At 39.1% G+C, this 20,454-nt stretch overlaps 2 protein-coding genes across 6 annotated transcripts in view; one reads left to right on the top strand and one right to left on the bottom strand.

Annotated features, from left to right (window-relative positions):
- LOC135210888 (src substrate cortactin-like) overlaps positions 1-20,454 on the top strand; it is a 354,847-nt gene that overhangs the window by 12,282 nt on the left and 322,111 nt on the right. The gene's annotated exons all lie outside the window — the stretch shown is intronic.
- The window catches only part of LOC135210646 (src substrate protein p85-like), a 108,686-nt gene continuing 92,689 nt past the window's right edge, over positions 4,458-20,454 (bottom strand). The window contains 4 exon segments of the mRNA XM_064243432.1: positions 4,458-4,579; positions 4,582-4,633; positions 11,759-11,880; positions 12,369-12,438. Coding sequence (XP_064099502.1) covers positions 4,458-4,579; positions 4,582-4,633; positions 11,759-11,880; positions 12,369-12,438 — 366 coding nt within the window.

Genomic DNA, 20,454 nt, shown 5'->3' with positions numbered 1-20,454 from the left:
TTATATCTTTACATACTCTAGACACCCACATGTACTGTACAGTAAATTCTATAGTACTATACTGCATAAATATAATTTTACTTATTGCGCTGTTGTGGGATTACGGCGCCTTTGACTGGTCTAGAGTTTCGAAAGAAGGTGTGCGGCAGCCGTAGGCTTTAAAATCGCTCAGCGTCTGTGGCCAGGAACGGAACCCCTGCCGCTAAACGAGGGCCGCCTGTAAATATGTATTTTTGGGGATGATTTTTAGAACAGTTTTTTTACCAGAAGCTTTGCTCAGCTATACCTCTTGTAGATACAGGAGTTTTCTGTACTTCAAAAAGAAGTAATTTTAATCTGCAACAATCGTCTCTACAAGGCAATCTAAACTTGAAATAAGCAAAACCTAAACACAGCATTGAAATCTTAAAAATTTACTTTTTACAAAAGGACTTGTTAGCTTATCTTTTGATAATTATAATTACCAATACAAAAGCAACCAAAACTTTACAAATTATAAAAGGAATAGGAATTAAGTACCCTACATACTCGCGTATCATGCGACTCAGCCAATGTTTTGGTTTGGAAATCAGCTGATGGCGATACGAGTTTGTTTCGCCATATTTATTGCAATTCTGAAAAAATTTTCTTGCTTCTCGTTAGCATAAATGAATATCTAGATACTTGACTATATAAGACAAGGTTATTTTTTCCTTATATGACGTGTTTTTAGGTGGAAATAGACTTGAATAGATCTCGTTGTGATTATGAACTAATTTTTTTTTTTTAAAGAGTTACGTTGGCGGCATGGCATGTTTATTGAGTAAAAAAAAAATTATGTGATTCCGTTCGCAATTTTCGTTTATATCATCGTAATACGAACTTTACGTTATCAACTTTTTTATCGGCGTGAAACCAACAGTAAAATGTGTTCTTTCAAGCACAGTAGTTTTGATTAAAATTATTTTATTTCAATTTTATCTACGGTTTGTGTTTGATGGCAAACGTTACTGGAGTTTTTATCCTTGTTGCCGATGCGTGATACTGGTCATTAGACAGCCTGAACGGTTCAGTCAGCTTCAGCTATAACTATTGGCAACGATAATGGTCATTAGCAGCTTGAACAGTTTCTCAAAGCTTCAGCTATAACTAAGTTTAAATTTAAAAGTATTATTTCCCGATTGATCTTTGATCTATAGAGAATAAAGTTATTACATTAAGATATCTCAGTCCTATTCTACATAATGTCATTTATAACAACTACGGTAATAGTGTACCACAGTACGATGATTGAAATACAACCACCAAATGGATGTTGTTATCCAATTCCGTTGTACTTACAAGAAAAAAGTTGTTTCTCGTTCGGTTATTCATGGCTGTACACGTTTACGCAACAAATATAAACGTTAAAACCATACTTTCATCATTCTCTTTTGCTGTTTTTGAACTTATGTAACTAGATGGGATAAAGTTAGCTATTGTAATTTGGTCTCTCATAAAATCGGATTATCGTAAGACGAATTATCGTAACTTGAACACTACAGCTGCCTGTACCTTTATAAAAACTTCTTATAACTTTACATACTCTAGTTTTAAAATTCTCCGGTGGCCTGGGCGAATCTCGGACTTTACAGTAAACCCTTTCATGGCCTGAATTATTTTTGTACACAGAAGCAAAAAAAATTTCATCTTTACCTTTGTAACCTGGATTTTTCGTACGTAGGGACTTTCGTATGAAGGGGTATGACTGTACTATAATGTACTGTACAGTACTACTATACAGTAAATTCTATAGTACTACTGCATAATATAATTTTTACTTATTGTGCCATTGTGGGATTACGGCGCCGTTTGACTGGTCTAGAATTTTGAAAGGTGTGCGGCGGCTGTAGGCTGTAAAACCGGAACCCCTGTCACTAACCGAGGGCCCGCCTTTAATAGTGTACAGGCGGTCCCCCGGGTTACAACGGTTCCGGCTTACAACATTCCGAGGTTACGACGCTTTTTCTTAAATATTCAATGGAAAATCCGTCCTGGGTTACGACGCTTGTTCCGAGGTTACGACGCTGACGCTTCCGACGCTCCGAGTTAACGACGCTTTTAAAAAACTCATACTATGATAAAAATCCTTTATAGTTTAGCACAGTATATTAATAAAAATAAGTTTCTGGTTAGATTACAACAAAAATTTTGAGGTTATGATGATTTTCGACACATTTTATGTCGTATTTTTCTATGATTTTTTAGTGACGCCTCATATGCGGAACTAGTTTTTTTCCGAGCGAATGAATACATACTAGCTTGCGGTGGCGCAAAGTTTACATATAACCAGTCCAAAAGCACAAATAATGAAAAAAATCATTGCTTGTTTCCAGTAATAATAACAAAACGAAGTTTCTGGTTAGATTACAACGAGAGAGAGAGAGAGAGAGAGAGAGAGAGAGAGAGAGAGAGAGAGAGAGAGAGAGAGAGAGAGAGAGAGAGAGAGAGAGGTGGTCTTCCGACGCTCCGAGTTAAGGACAGAGATGTGTTCGTTTCGTTAAACGGCCTCTGACTCATGCCAGTAAATGTTTTGTTGATACTAATAATATAAGCCTATTTAAAGATACGTTTACTTTAATTAGTCTATATGATACGTAAATAGTAATCAACTGTTCTTGTAGCCCTCAAGATTTGGCAAAATCGAAGTATCCAAAGAGAGACATTATCCAGTACACTGGAACCTTGACATACGAATTTAATTTGTTCCGTTACCATCGTCGTATATCAAAACAGTTGTATCTCAAAGCATTTTTTCCCATTTAAAATAATGTAATATGTATTAATCCGTTCTAGCGGTATGAAACCACACCTAAACACAGCTAAATTACATATAATATACACAATTTATACACAAATAACGAGTAATAAACAACACATAATGATAAAATAACAGCAATGTGATAACTGATAATAAATGTTAATAAAATCAATTAAAAAAAGAAAGAAATTTTACTTACCACAACGAAAGATGAGACGTAAGGCCAGCAGGGGAGGAGGTAGGGAAGGGTGGCAGGGAACGATTTGTTCTCTTTTTATTTACGTATGTACACTAATAACTACGTAATAAACACAAATGAAATAACATTGCTAAACTAATTTTTATTTTTTTATTTAATCAGTTTGTAGTTTAGAAATAATGGTGATGCCTTTGGAAGGTTTTATGCTTTGCTATAATTTCATGTTTTGCTTCCATCGAAATCATTTTCTTGGGTTTTTTCTTATCACCTGCTTTGTCTTTAGCTTTGAGACCCATGGTTAATAATAAAATAGACAAAATAACACGAAAAATAGGCGCAAATACAACGAACTAAACAACGACGTGTTAACATGCAGCACCAACAAACAAACAGACTGAACGCCATTATCGGTCGCCTATACAACTAACAACCTCATCGCAAAATCGTATCTCAAATATTTTCGTTGTTATATCAAAGCTTATATTTTTGCAAATTTTCTGTTGTATCTCAAAACATTCGTATATTAGGGCAATCGTATGTCAAAGTTCCAGTGTAATTTGATCAGAGAGAGAGAGAGAGAGAGAGAGAGAGAGAGAGAGAGAGAGAGAGAGAGAGAGAGAGAGAGAGAGAGAGAGAGGCCTTGGCAACAATGGTCACCGTCTCGGGGATTGACGTAACATTTATTTTCTGAACAGATAGGACAGAGAAGTGTTCGTTTCATTAAACGGCCTCTGACTCATAGCAGGAAATGTTTTGTTGATACTAACTATATAAGCCTATTTAAAGATACGTTTACTTTAATTAGTCTATATGATTACGTAAATAGATAATCAGCTGTTTTTCTTGTAGCCCTCAAGATTTGGCAAATCACTCCAGTTGTACATAAAACTTCAAGAATGTAGTGTCACCAGAGGATTACAATAGTTTTTACCTTCAAGAACCAGCATTCTTTTATGAAAATAACTCCAGGTTGTACATAAAACTACAGGAAACAACATGTAGTGTAACCAAAGGATTACAAGTAACGGTTTTTATAACTTTTTATTAGTTTAAGACATATTTCCAAGCGTCGTTCCGGCTTACGACGATTTTCGGCTTACGACGCATCTCAAGAACGGACGGACCCCCGTCGTAACCCGGGGACTTGCCATTACATGCAAAAATGTACAAAATTATAAAGAAAATTAATAAAGGCAATTTAAGGAAACACTGTGACAGTGGGACCACCTGGGAACTTTCTAAAAAGTAGTGAAAAAGCATCACAAACCAGAGACCCTGAGATCTACCTTTAATTTGCAAGAGGGTGTCTACCATTGGTAGAGACGACACTTGGATCCCGAGCGTAATTTTATGGCCACAAAGAGTGCTAATCATGATTATCTGGTTTGCAATGAAAAATTTTATCTCATACCAGCATTATTATACTTATCCAGATACTATCCAATCAAGGGAATTTATATCTCATCCACCCATATGAACTCAGTGATTACATTCAAACTTTCTGGTTACAACAAAACTGAGAAGAAATTGCATACTTTGTGGTGGAGCTGGTTTTGTAGGTTCATAGTTGGTTCCTATCTGGCCAGGCTGTTCTGAATACTATGGGCGACTTTATCCATACGATCCTTCTGTATTCCAAATTTACCTCCAAAGCCCTGAAAGATCATGCAGTACATATTTGTATATATAAACATAATGATATAAAAAATCTGATTGTAGTACCTGCTTCATGACAAAATACATCACTTATCATTAGCCTTAATGCAGCAGTAACAGCATCTTGACCCACAACTTTTGAAAAACAACAGCAAACAAAAATACTTAGCGAGTGACAATATAGTAGTACAGCTTTCTGTAGGAAAGAATTGCCAGGTTCTTTCTTGCTCATCTCTATTAAAACAAGAAATCCTTTTGGACTCTCCAAAGCTTTTCTATACACTATTTTGAAAGAACTTTATCATTACAGCATTTCTCACCAGAACTCATATTACTGGATTTTGTTACTTAATGTATCTGAGTCCAGCATAATGACAAATTTTAGAATCAATTTGTATTTTTCATAGCTCACAAACCTTCGGTCTTAACAATAGGATATTTCCATGCGCAGCTAAAAATTCTTGTATTTTAGTGTATTTTTACTTTTGCAAATAAAGTACTATGTGCATGTTTTCTCATGTGTTTAAAAGTTCTAAACTACCGTGTACAATAGTTACATAATGTAATGTACGTATTTGCTGTACATACATAGTTTTTAATATAATATTAGTATCATGCTTGTTCATCTGACATTTATGTGCTCAGAAACTATGAGAAATTTAGTTAAAGGTTCACTGGGGTCATGTGTACTGTGCATACCTTACTTAAGAATAGGTTATTAATATTACATACTACAAATCAATGTTAATCAATCATATACAAACAGTACCTTACATGAATTTTTTTTTAAAGGACTGCATGGTGCTTCATTGTTTCACTGTACGCAGTGCTGTGAAATTCTAAGATATATGGTTAAAAGAAATGTAATTGCTCTCATATGTAACTACAGAAAAGGAAATTATTGTTGATCAAATGTATAAAAACAGTTCCTTCCAGGATTTTCCTTTAGCAACTGCAGCATAGTTCTTTACTGCATTGTCTGAGCATGTTCTGAAATTCTAAGACCTGTAATTAAAAGAAGTACGATTGCCTCAGCCAGCCACCTTTCCAGAAGTTTGAACCATGGCTGTTTACTACCTTGGCATACCTATGGAATTTTGACAATTCTGACTAGGACTGAATGGCCCAAGTCCCCACAATCCCTCTTGGGCCTCACTAATGCTTCAAACATCATCTTCAAGGTAAGATTACACATACTGTACTACTTTACTGTACATTATCTAATATGATTTGGTATCTTGTGCTCTATGTAAAGTTTAGTCATTGTGCTGTATGTTACCGTAATTATTTCTTTGGTCTATATATATTCATGAGCAGCTTTGCAAGAGAAATGAGCAAGTAGTGAAAGGGGGAACTCTCATTTTGTTGACAATTATTAATGTAAAATCATAGTCCTCAATCAAAAAAACTTTTCATATCAAAACAATTTGAGGTAACTTGTAACTGTTTTGGAATCATGGTCCATACCTGTAGACTTTCGTAAGATCAGTCAAATCTGTAACTCCCATGCTCTTGGCTCATCAATAGAATGGTTCTGAACTGCTGGAAACTGTACTGCAGACTCCCTGTGAAAGGTAAAAACAGAAACAAATGGAGGTCACAGAAGAGCTTGCATGAGCTTTCTGTGATTATGTACCTCTGAGGCCTCATAGTGTACTAGAGCAGACCAAACCATAAAAATGACAAATTTTTAATCAATTTGCATCTTTTCTAGCTTAAAAACCTTTTCCTTTTAATAATAAATCTTCTAGTGCCAACTGGAACCAACCAAGCTTGGGACCGCCCGACGCATCAGTCTTTTTTTTTTAACCGCTGTGGAGGGTAGCCATGTTGCACTCTCCTTCCCAAGCCGGTTGCTTTGTTTTTGTTTCCTGCTATTTCTTTGCATTTTAGAGAGAGAGAGAGAGAGAGAGAGAGAGAGAGAGAGAGAGAGAGAGAGAGAGAGAGAGAGAGAGAGTGTGTGTGTGTGTCCTGTCCTTTGAACATGGATTCCTCCAAGAGTTCCAAGCCCTGTCAATGTATTTGTCCAAGAGTTCAGGGATTTCCATGTTCCAGGACTTTGGCTTCTTCTGTTACAGATCACCATTCGACTTGCAGTAGGTGCTGCATTTTTGAACTGTCTCTAATCCATGTCTGAAATGTCGTTCCTGGCTATATCTCAGCAGAGGGGCTTTCTATAAGAAGGGGGAACACTTTAGGGTGTCGGCTTGTCCATCTTGGGAAGGTTTTTCGACCTCCAAGCAGACATTTCGACGTCTTCTTCTTCCAGCAGTCTTCCTCCTGCATCTTTTGTTCATGTGTCCCCATCCTTTACTTCCATTGATTCATCTTTGTTAGTATCCAGGTGGTGCACGGGATAGTTTTATCCATGAGGCCCCCCTCTCTTGTGGGAGTCAACCACACTCCCTCAGGACAGGAGGCAAACCCCTCCAGCTCCCTTTGTTTCAGATTTGGAGTCCAACAAAATGGCGGTGATTTGGGTGTCCCTACGCTTACGGGCTCACCTATTTGAATGTTTGCTGGTTCATTTCTTGTCTGCTTGCCAGCCTCCCCCAGTCCCAGACTGGCAGTCAACAACATTGTCTGCTGGGTCGCTACGTATCTCCCTGCCAGTGAGGCCATTGGCTAGTGCTGCTGTGGGCCAATGCGTGATGTCACTCCCAGCTTCCACTCAGCCTATGAGGTCACTGCAGTGTCTGTTTTCCCTCCATCTCAGGCTGTGACCGTCATTATCATCCACGTCTCTTGTCATCTGCTCTGCCTCCCTTGGAGACATTCTTTCAGGTAATGTTTGATAAACTGGACTCCGTTTTTCATGAGAGATATGCAGTTCCCCAACATAGAGATAGTGTGGGAGGGGAGCCTTCCCCCCTTCCTCCTCTCCCCCTAGCAGAAATGTCGAAGTAGGAGAGAGCCTTCCCCACTCCATCTCCTTCTACTTGTACAAGTCAGAGTTGGAGGATTCAGGACTTAGTTGTTTCTTCTTCTGAGAATGAGAGGAGTGTTATGCCTCTTCTCTACATGGACGTGTCTCTCCATTGCATGTACACATACGTGCTCAGTTTGCTTGAGATGACTATGGGCTCCTCATCTTTACAGCCTACTAGAGTTCACTGTAAGGATGATAGAGCACTGATCAAGAGTTCAAAGTTGCTTTCCACTTGGTTGTCTCCTGCATCTCCTAGATTTCTCATAATGAATGTGTGGGTGACGACTGTCATGGACATGAGACTCTTTGGGTCCATGGACATGTCTCTCGGCCTCTTTCTCCCAAGACGACCAGACTTTCTAAGTGTCCTTCCCCTAAGATTTCCTCGTATCGCTGTTCTCCGTCTAGAGATGTTGACCATCAAGGCCAGTCTCCTCCCTCAAGACATTTCTCGTGCCGTCTGTCCTTATACGTTACCATGGACATGATTCATTACACGGCTGTGAACAAGTGGATTCACACAGCTATGTACGTGAGTTGCCTCATGGCTGTGTACGTGATCCTCCTCAGGACCAGGTATGTGAACCTCTGCATGGACGTGTAGTACATGGTACATCGTACGATCGTGCTCATAGTTTTCCTTAGGAATATGTTCGTGATGCATCTCCTGGCTATGTCCTTGAGCCCTCCGCTTTACTCAGTTTTTAAACTGTACATGCACAGTTCAGGGACTGTACACACCAAGCAAAAGGGTGGCGGTGACTCTACTAAAGCATGCTTTGGGAGAATCCTTGGTTACATGCAGTACTCCTTTCTCAGAAGATATGGGATAACCTGGGTTATCAAGCACCCCATCTGCACATGACATAATCTAGAAACCATACATATGCAGAAAAATAAGAGAGAGACTACCAAGCGTGCTTTGCAAGAAACAAGGGTATATGAGCCAAGAGCAATCTTCCCTGTCCGAGAAGATTGAAGGCTGGTGGGTACAAAGCACCAACCTTCAGCATGCTCATGGGAAACTTGTCACAAGATTAATACCACTGGTGCTGGCTGATGAACAAGAAGTCAGGGATAACCTGTCTGGAACACAGAGCCCTATGGTAGGGTAATTTTTTCCAGGAGTCATCATTTGTTCATGGTTCATCAATCAATACCATGGGAAATGATCAAGCAATGTCTTCAAGTGAATGATCATAGGGCAGACTGTATGTTGTTCTTTCTTCTGGAAGGAACTCTTCTTGTTCTCATTGGGATTGGAGAACAAAAACCTGAACCTTCAGAGCCTGAGCAGGACAAGTTGAACAATACTTCATTAGATCATTGAACTTATGAGTGTAGTGATCTGGGGATATCACCCTGGCATCCACCTGAACCTAATCTAATCCATCAAGATCACCCTTGGATGCATTCCTGAAATGCAACTCATGTTCAAATTACTGTGGTCAAAGCTTGCTTTAGACAGGTTTTGACTGAGCATAATTTTGTTGTGGAATTATCTGATTTTGGGAACCTCAATATTCTTTCAGAAGGGTAACTTAGAGGTGGTGGTGGAAAAGAGGCACTGACAGCTGACACATCAACATTGCACTCTACTTCAAGTCCTCTGGAGTGATGGAGGGAACATTGGGCAAAGTAATAGACTTGAGTCCAGCACAATCACATGCAAACACATCATCCTAGTACCTGTAAGTACCTTGTGTCTGTAGGTACACAGTCCATGCACCAAGCAAGGGGGGAGTGCTGACTCTACCAAGTGTGATGCAGGTATAACAAGTGGATGAGTCACTAGAAGTGCTGTTGTAAAAGAAGGCACTAGCCTACTTAAGGTGCTGAGCATACTCAGTAATCTTGTGACTACCCTACTTATGGTACAATGGAATACAGTTTAGGCCAAAAGCCAAGCACTGGGACCTTTGAAGTCATTCAGCGCTGAAAAGGAAATTGAGAGTAGGTAGGTTTGAAAGCTGTAACAGGAGGCAAACCTTTCAGTTTCGCTGTGAAGTAATCCTTAGGAGAGAGTGGATAGCAAGATGGAAGAAATATAATATTAATGGAGGTGCAGTAAAAGGACTGAAAGGGGTTGCAGCTAGGGGTCGAAGGGATGCTGCAAAGAACATTTTGTAATTCCTACAGTGCATCGCAGAGGTGCACTGATGGCATTACCCCCTTACGGGGTATACTTATGGTAGATTTAACATCTATAAGTCAATAAACACTGCTGCCTTGATAAGGAGAAAAACATTCATCTCAGTATCCAATGGGATTACTTGTGAGAAAGTTTTCTTGGACTTTTTCTTCCTATGAAAGGAAGAGGTGAGAAGACAAGATGAACAAAGAGGAAGAGTTTGACAGAGGAGGAGGAGGAGGAGGAGGAAATGCACAAGTTGTGCTTCTTCACCTTACTTTTTTCTCATGTCTTACTCTTTCCTATTAAGAGCAGCAGCCATGGTTAACGTTGCAAAGACATCTCCCACGGGAAAGATGAATGCTATCAGAGGCTCAAAAGTGCTGGGTTCCTCAGCAGGAGCAGCAACTACAGGCATAGCAGTTGGCATAGTGAGGGTAAGCACGTAGATCACGTCACCTTCCCATTGTAATCCCCTCTCAGTTAAGAAGTGTGATGTACACGTGGAATGGATCAGGGAGAAATTCAGGGGTGAGGAGGGAACAGTGGAGAACACTTTTAACCTTCCTCCTTTTCATCCAAACATTCCTATAACAGTTGCAGATCACAACCCTTGCAAGGGAGCAGTAACAATGGAGATAAACCTTAACAGAGTACATGAAGGACCCACGTAATTGTTCATGCCTTTCATACCTCTGTTTGTTTACACCACTATCCAAGGTAAAGTCAACAAAACACTCAAAACAAAACAAATATGCAAATTCAGCAAGACATTCTCATTTGACAGCAGATGAAGATATAAAGTTCTTGCTGATGGCAGGTGAGTGGGGGTCTCGCCAACTCATCCCCCTACCACCAGCTAACTACATTGTTACTAAAAAGGTGATGGTTATTACCATAGAAACAATTATCTCTTTATTTGAAAACCTTAGTCTCTTGGTGAGTCACCTGTCTGAATCCTTTTTTGCATTTCCTAAGGTTACAAAGTTGCTGTGAAAAGAAATAGTTCACCAATTTTGACTTGTTTGGATTTATTTGGGGAGGACTTGAAAACTTGTGTGTAGATTCAAAGCAAATCAAAATTACCCACCCTTTTCAACTGAGTCTAATCTTTTCAATACTACTGTCTCTTATGATGGACTACATATCTGACCCAATTAAAATCAAGAGAATAGTTTCTTTTCTTAATAACTCATGGTTGTTCGGTCAGCTTGTCAAGTTGTATTAGATACCTCTGTTATAAGGTTTAATAAATTTCTTATTGTTGCCTTTCCTGTAAGCAATGTATACTTTCCAGTTCAAATGTGTATGAAACACTAAAAACTAAGAATTTCACATTCTAGCTAATAAGTACCACACCATTTCTCAATTTTAGGTCAATATTATGATTCTTTTTCTGCATAAAAACTGAAAGCCTCATGACAAGACACTGGCATTATATTTGCTCTTCTGGTAGCAATTTAAAGAAAATGGGGGCAAGTCATGGATTTGAGGCAGCAAAGACTTACAAATTCATGTTTACATAAACCTTTTTCATTTTGTCTCATTACACTTACATCAAGGAGGTACAATGAGCAACTTCAAATGCATCCTGTGAGATACCATTTTCAAATTTATGTGCCCTCCCCCTGCGTACATGTTATGAATCACATGATGTAAAAAGCTGTCTGCTAAAAAGTTTCCCATGAATTAGGGTACGTGTCTTGAATACCACTGTTATATAGTACACTATGCATCCATGTAGCACCATAACCTTTTGCATATACAAAATACAACAATACTGTAGTTAGATTTTATAAAATTTAGGCAATCAAGGCAAGGACTGTGGCACTTTCTGCTGTTCAGAGCTTAAGAGAAAAACAGGAGATGCAGTGGTTGGACAGCAGGATCAAGAGATCCAGAAGAATCAAGATGCAGTACAAAGATAGAACGTGGAAAACTAGCTAAGAATTAAGAGTTTGAGGATCTTGGCCTGCAAGATATGAGAGAGAGAGAGAGAGAGAGAGAGAGAGAGAGAGAGTGTCTCAACCAAAGAGGTTATTTAATGACCATGTCTTGACGAACCTTTGAGTGATCAGTCTGACTTTCATGATGATCAACCTTTTCTATGTGATCCCAGCCAACTGCAGTTTTGTCTTGTCGGTCTTTCTGCACACCAAATTTTCCACCAAATCCTACTGAATAATCTGAAACAGAAAAAAAAACCACAATATTGCAAAAACTATGGAAATGAAATTAATTGAAACTTTAACAGGAAAATACTTATTGGAATCTACAACGTTCTCAGTCAATTCCAAATAATAAAAATGGTATAAAAAATAAATTTTTCAAGTTGTAAGAATACAAACAAGAGCCTTCTATGCAGGTATATCCCCCCCCCCCCCCCCTCAGCTTGAACTGGAAACAGTCAGTGAAACTTAGTTACAAGTATAGTTAACTGGTGGTAAGAAGGGGCTGGGATGATGGGGTTAATTCCCCACTCATCCCCTTACTCACCTGGAGTCACCTAGCCCTTTTTCCTTTGTCATCAAAGACTGGATGGGTGGTTGAAGTGGGATAATGATAAAAAGATGTGGTTTGTATGCCTAAGAAAAATACAAATTACTTTAAATACATTATTCTGTTCCTATGGAACTACAACCATCAAGTTTTTATATAGTGCACTCATTCTCACCTGACTCTTGAGTCATATCTCTACCTGGAATGTCCATCTCTGCTACAGGAGTGATGACTCCTGTAACCTCCTTTTAAGACTGGCATAGTTATTACAGAGCAATAAAGTGCTGTGCCAGACTGAGATCTCGGCCGAAAAGGAAATCCTCAAAAAAACCAAGTGTGACCTCACACAGGGTGCCAAATCAAAAGGCACCTAACCTGGTTAATACAAATGATAGGTTCAGGTTATAACTTTGTTGAAAGGAGAACATAGTTGCATTTTATCAGCTGAAGCTCTATAACTGGGACACTCAACTGAGTGGACTGTCAGTCTCTGTGGTGGTCACTTAGTTTAGAATCCAGTCATCGAGCATTAGGCTGGAATAAGATGCAACTCTTTCCCACGCTCCTTTTAACAGCTGAGTTCTACAACTAGATGCTCAACTGAGTGACCATCAGTCTCTGTGGTGGTCACTCAGTTTAGATTCCAGTTGTGAGCTTAGGCTGTTAAGATGTAACTGTTTCCACTTTCCTTTTAACATTCCACTTTCCTTTTAAACAGTTTATACGTGGTACCTCGACATACGAAAGGCTCAACTTACGAAAAACTCGAGATACGAAAGCAAATACGAAGATTTTTTTTGCTCTTCATACGAAAATAGTTCAGGATACAAAAGGTTGTTGCTGTAAAGTCCCGAGATTCGCCCGGACCACCGATATCAATTTTAAAACTCGCACGCCGCCAACTGAGTAGACTCGCCACCATCCTCCAGCTCTTCCATTGGTTTCTGATGCTAGCCACCGCCATAAGATCCTGCTCTCCTATTGGTCAGCATCTCTCCCATGATCCCATCATGCATCTACGTAGCGGCGTGCTTTTTCGGCAACTCAGCGGCATCATCGTAATCGTAAGCACGTGTAATTCGTTCGTTCTATATGATTTCATTTATTAACATAAATTCATTAGTGAATTCGTTGTAGTACTACTTTATTGTGTTGTGTGAGAACTTTACTACATACGTATACGTACTACATAACTTAATTACGTACTATTACGTAGTTGGTGGGTCCCAAGAAAGTTGAAGAAGGAAAGAAGAGGATGCTTTCTTTGGAGACAAAGATGGAGTTAATTAAAAAAGTATGAAGCTGGCATGCAATTGAGTGTGATCGCCAAGGAATATGGCCGAAATCCATCGACAATAGGCACCATCCTTAAGCAGAAGGATGCCATCAAAGCAGCTACACCTTCCAAGGGCGTGACTATTTTGTCTAGCAAGAGGAGCCACGTGCACGACGAGATGGAAAGGCTGCTTCTTGCCTGGTAAGAGACAAAGAAATCGCTGGTGATATGATAAACAAGACGGCAATCTGCCACAAGGCCAGCGCTATTTTCGGCAATTTGATTGCCCAGGCCGAAGACGACGGAGGAGAAGGGACATCGGCGCCAACCCCAGAGTTCAAGACTCTCATGGGTGGTTCGAAAAAATTCCGTACACGGAATGGCATCCATTCGGTGGTGCGGCATGGGAGGCGGCCAGCTCGGACACGAAATGCGCCGAAGCCTTTATTAAGACGTTCGACGAGATGACATCAAGGAAGGCTACAGTTCTCAGCAAGTCTTCAACTGTAATGAGACTGCCTTTTTGGAAAAAAATGCCTTGTCGGACGTACATCACGGAGGAAGAAAAGAAGCTACCCGGGCATAAGCCTATGAAAGACAGGCTTACGCTCGCACTTTGTTTGAATGCCAGTGGGGATTGCAAGGTGAAGCCCCTACTTGTCTATCATTTGGAGACTCCTCGAGCCTTCAAGGCCCACAAAGTGCTAAAAGAGAAGCTTCCAGTGATGTGGAGGGCTAATGCAAAAGGCTGGGTAACGAGACTTTTGTTCACCGAGTGGGTAAATCTGTGTTTCGGCCTGACAGTGAAGAAATTCTTGGAAGAGAAGTGCCTCCCTCTGAAATGTCTGCTGTTGTTGGACAATGCCCCTGCTCACACCCCTCCTGGCCTCGAGGAGATATCCTAGCGAGTATTCTTTCATCAAGGTTCTTTTTATCTTCTGCCTAACACCACCCCTCTCCTCCAGGCCAGGACCAGCAAGTGATATCGAACTTCAAGAAGCTGTATACGAAACATCTTTTCAAGAGATGTTTCGACATCACCGATACCACAAACCTCAAATTGTGTGAATTTTGGAAGGAGCATTTCGATGTTGTGATATGCATCCAATCATCGGTCAAAAGCTTGGCAGGAGGTTTCGAGGCGAACCTTGAATTCTTCGTAGAGGAAACTCTGGCCTGATGCCGTATCCGCCCGAGACTTCCAGGGATTCGACGTGAGCGAAGCTGGTGCTGCAGATTCAGGAACAGTTGACGATCCTGAAACTGTTTCGCAACCAGATCTTGATGAGATTGTTGCACTCGGCAAGACCATGGGGCTGGTCGTCGATGAGGACGACATCATTGACCTTATCAAGCCAAGAGGAGCTTACGACGGATTGACCTGAAGGAGTTGGAGGCCATGCAACATAAAGCTGTTCAAGAAGAGTTCTCTAGCAGCGGCGAGGAGGAGGAGGACAACCCTATGATAATGGCAGAAATTAAGGATGCTCTAGCTGCTTTTCATAAGGTGCAATCACTTGTAGAAAAGACACCCCGAAAAGGCTTACACAGGTCGTATGCTTGTGCAGTTCGATGACGTTTGCCTGAGTCGTTTCAGGAGCATTTTGAAAAAGCAGGCAGAAGCAATCTTCCTTGGATAGTTATTTTTTAAAGAGGCCTTTAGTAGGAGTAAGCAAAAAGGAAGATCCAAAAATGTAAAATTAAAAAAAAATTTAATTTTAAGTTTTTTGTAAAGTTAAGTGTTACAGTTTTGTTAATGTGTTTCGTAAAGTTTAGTTTAGTGTTTCCTGACATTTTTTAATGTGTTTCGTAAAGTTAAGTGTACGTACTATAAGAAGTTTTCTGCCATTTGTCCTCCTCCTCTGTCGCCACTTTCGGAGGATAGACTCACTCGAAAGGTAAGGTTCCACATTTTCCTACATACGTTATGTATGTACGTATAGTATTTCTTGTATACCATGTACACTTAATACAAACTTTACTTTACAGGTACGTACATATTAGTAGTACGAGTAGGTATTAAGTAAGTCTTGAAATGGTTCAAATTGTTGTAGTATTTCATTGTTATTGGTCAATTTAGCTTTATTTTTATAAAATTTACTGGGGTGTTTTTGTAGGGCTTGGAACGGATTAGGCATTTTACATGTAAAATGCGGTTCAAGATACAAAAACCTCATGATACAAAGGCTGCTTCGGACGGATTAATTTCATATGTCGAGGTACCACTGTAATCTGAATCTATCATTTGTATTGGCCAGATTTATCCGTCTTTTTATTTGTCACCCTAAGTGAGGTTCCACGGGAACTCTGACAAAGATACAATTTACAAAACCAATCAGAGATGACCCACTTCCCTAGTACTTTAGAGGTACTCTGACATCTGTGCAGTACTGCAATACAATTATCTCTCTTGTAGGAGCTGCACTGTTGATCAATCAGAAGATTAGATTGAATGGAAGAAAGGTATAAACCTAGATTGTCCCAGCAGTGTTGGAAGGCAGCCTCCAGGGCCACCCAAAGATCTGGCACTGAAGAGCAGAGCACACCAACAGCACACGTCAATTTGCAGTGTTCGCCAACAAGAAGTGATAGGAAACTCTCATCCTTGCTTACTGGTGTATGCCACGATGGGTTGGTGTTTGTTGTTCATCAGCACTACAGAGTGGACCCATCACATGATTTTAGAATGCTTGCAGGATCCACAGCACCTCCACATCTCCAAAATGTCACTGAAGATGAGGTTCAACCTCAGTCCAGACACATTAATGGAGAGGTGAGGTGCTCACCTGAGGGGCCAGTACACTTGAGGTGTACTGCCCCTCAAGTGAGCACATAAGCATCCCAGGATATGGGTGTTCAAGGGAATTCCCACAAGGTTCTACTCATCCATTCGTCAACCAAAATGCATATTACCTCCTCTCTCAAAGACATGAATGTGGTAGGAAGGTTGCTTAAGGCCAACCAATATCATTTTGGTTGCTACTAAAGTGAATGTAGACGGATATGCCAATGCCAAATGAGCTTCCCTGGGGATGACAGGGGACCAAAAAACAACTTCAAAACTGACCTGGTTGTTCCTGTAACAATACAAAGTGCACTGACACATCCCTCAGATGCTGACACAAGACTAAAAGAATGACTCTCCCTGTTTCTGTGTCTAAGCCGCCTCCAAGGTACTTTACCTCCTGCTGGGCATGAGACTGACTTCTCCCAGTTTAACACAATCCCCAAGTCATAACAAAGGAGCTTGAGTATGATGTGCATTAAGTAGGGCTATAAGTGGCATTAAATTTCATCAATCTTAATCATCTAGATATGTTATTGTTAACCTTTTGTGATAATAGGGAGCAGAAAAGGAATTTAGTTATAAGAAAGAAAGATAAGAGCGCCGATTTTTCTGTGTAGCACCATGTGCCGAGAATATGATCACTGCTGTAAAAATAAAGAAACAACTACAGCTGCAGATGTTGTTAAAAATTCCAACAAAACAGAGGTCTTAACACTCAAAGAAGTGGGAAATTGTTGATTGAATCTTGATAAATTTAGTAGTAGTTAGTGGGTGGAATTGTTACCAAGACAATATTTTTAAGAAAAACATAAGGTAAAATGAAGTTAGTTTATACAGTAGTGTAAATTGCGTTTAATCTTTATTGTTATCTTTACTTACGATTATATTGTAAAAGTAAAATACAAGCCCAAAATTGCATAAAATGGCTTAAACATTAAAATTTTTCTGGGCTGGTCTGATGGAATGAAAAAATAAAAATTTTTTTTACACTACTCTTTATGGGAAACATTTGTTTGATACTTGTCGTTTTCAGCACTCATCATGCCTTCTGGAACCAATTAACCCTTTAAACGCCGATTGGATGTATTTTACGTCGACATACAAAAGTTTTTTTAAAAATTCGCGGAAAAATACTTATAGGCCTACCAGCCGAAAACTTTTGAATCACGCGCCTTGGGGGATGCTGGGAGTTCACGGATCAAGGTGTTGTTTTGTTTACAATCGTTACGCAGGCGCGCAGCACGAATTTCTTTCTTATCGCACTAAAAAGTATATGTGACACATCTCAGAAATTATTTTTCGTCACATTGACATAATTTTTGCACCATTTTTAAATTAGCCGTTACATGGAGTATTATATATGAAAATGTGTGCAATTTCATGTAGAATACAACAAAAAAATAATCATCATTGTAGCTTTTATCAGTTTTGAAATATTTTCATATAAATAACGATGTGCCAAAATTTCAACCTTTGGTCAACTTTGACTCTACCGAAATGGTCGAAAAATGCAATTGTAAGCTAAAATTCTTATATTTTAGTAAGTATTCAATCATTTACCTTCATTTTGCAACAAATTGGAAGTCTCTAGCACAATATTTCGATTATGGTGAATTTATGAAAAAACTTTTTCCTTACGTCCGTGCGGTAACTCTTTCGGAAAAAATCATATGTGCGATTGTCGTAATGTTTGCACCATTTTAAATTAGCCGTTACATAAAGTTTTATATATGGAAATGTGCGCAATTTCATGCACAATACAACTAAAAACAACCCATGGTTGTAGCTTTTATCAGTTTTGAAATATTTTCATATAAATAATGATGTGCCAAAATTTCAACCTTCGGTCAACTTTGACTCTACCGAAATGGTCGAAAAACGCAATTGTAAGCTAAAACTCTTATATTCTAGTAATATTCAATCATTTAACCTTCATTTTGCAACGACTTGGAAGTCTCTAGCACAATATTTCGATTATGGTGAATTTATGAAAAAAAACTTTTTCCTTACCTCCGCGCGGTAACTCTTCCGATAAATTTTTTTGTGCGATTGTCGTAATGTTTGCACCATTTTAAATTAGCCGTTACATAAAGTTTTATATATGAAAATGTGCGCAATTTGCATGTAGAATACAACAAAAAATAATTGAAGATTATAGCTTTTCCTCATTTTTGAAATATTTGCATATAAATCACGATAAACAGAAAAAAAAACAAAAAAACCACGTTTGGTCCAACTTTGACCCTCAACTGAAATGGTCGAAAAATGCAATTGTAAGCTAAAACTCTTACAGTCTAGTAATATTCAGTCATTTATCTTCATTTTGAAACAAATTCAAAGTCTCTAGCACAATATTTAGATTTATGGTGAATTTTTAAAAAAAACTTTCCTTCCCTCCGCACACGGATTCTCCGCCGCAAATCTCCGAAATGCGTACGTCGCATTCTCGGAATATTTGCTCAGTTTCATATTAGGCGTTTCATAGAGTTTTATACATATATGAAAATGTGTGCAATTTCATGTAGAATACAACAAAAAAATAATTGAAGGTTGCAGCTTTTCTCATTTTCGAAATACAGGCAGTCCCCGGGTTACGACGGGGGTTCCGTTCTTGAGACGCGTCGTAAGCTGAAAAATCGTTCGTAAGCCGGAACGACGCTTGGAAATATGTCTTAAACTAATAAAAAGTTATAAAAACCTTACTTGTAATCCTTTGGTTACACTACATGTCGTTTCCTGTAGTTTTATGTACAACCTGGAGTTATTTTCATAAAAGAATGCTGGTTCTTGAAGGTAAAAACTATTGTAAATCCCTCTGGTGACACTACATTCTTGAAGTTTTATGTACAACCTGGAGTGATTTTGCAAAATCTTTAGGGCTACAAGAACAGCTGATTACTATTTACGTATCATATAGACTAATTAAAGTAAATGTATCTTTAAATAGGCTTATATATTAGTATCAACAAAACATTTCCTGCCATGAGTCAGAGGCCGTTAATGAAACGAACACTTCTCTGTCCTATCTGTTCAGAAAATAAACGTTACGTCAATCCCCGAGACCATTGTTGCCAAAGCGTCTCTTCTCTCTCTCTCTCTCTCTCTCTCTCTCTCTCTCTCTCTCTCTCTCTCTCTCTCTCTCTGATCAAATTACATTGGAAACTTGACATACGATTGCCCTAATATACGAATGTTTTGAGATATAACAGAAAATTTGCGAAAATACAAGCTTTGATATACAACGAAATATTTGAGATACGATTTTTTGCGATGAGTGTTAAGTTGTATAGGCGACCGATAAATGGCGTTCAGTCTGTTTGTTTGTTGGTGCTGCTGATGTTAACACGTCGTTGTTTAGTTTCGTTGTATTTGCGCCTATTTTTCGTGTTATTTTGTCTATTTTATTATTAACCATGGGTCTCAAAGCTAAAGACAAAGCAGGTGATAAGAAAAAACCCAAGAAAATGATTTCGATGGAAGCAAAACATGATTTGGCAAACGAGTATGGTCGAAATCCTTCTACAATATCCACGATCATCAAGCAGAAGGAAGCTATAAAAACCCCCGAGACCATTGTTGCCAAAGCGTCTCTCTCTCTCTCTCTCTCGTCTCTCTCTCTCTCTCTCTCTCCTCTTCTCTCTCTCTCTCTCTCTCTCTCTCTCTCTCTCTCTGATCAAATTACGTACTGGATAATGTCTCTCTTTGGATACTTCGATTTTGCCAAATATTGAGGGCTACAAGAACAGTTGATTACTATTTACGTATCATATAGACTAATTAAAGTAAACGTATCTTTAAATAGGCTTATATTATTAGTATCAACAAAACATTTACTGGCATGAGTCAGAGGCCGTTTAACGAAACGAACACTTCTCTGTCCTTAACTCGGAGCGTCGGAAGACGCCTCTCTCTCTCTCTCTCTCTCTCTCCTCTCTCTCTCTCTCTCTCTCTCTCTCTCTGATCAAATTACTGGATAATGTCTCTCTTTGGATACTTGGAATTTGAGTTGTAATCTAACCAGAAACTTCGTTTTGTTATTATTACTGGAAACAAGCAATGATTTTTTCATTATTTGCGCTTTTGGACTGTTATATGTAAACTAGTTTGTATTCATTCGCTCGGAAAAACTAGTTCCGCATATGAGGCGTCACTAAAAAACATAGAAAAACTACAACATAAAAAGTGTCGAAAATCATC

This window comes from Macrobrachium nipponense, chromosome 4 (assembly GCF_015104395.2).
Source record: "Macrobrachium nipponense isolate FS-2020 chromosome 4, ASM1510439v2, whole genome shotgun sequence".
NCBI lineage: Eukaryota > Metazoa > Arthropoda > Malacostraca > Decapoda > Palaemonidae > Macrobrachium > Macrobrachium nipponense.
Note: the sequence above shows the minus strand (reverse complement) of the source record. Positions and strands in the feature narration are given on the sequence as shown.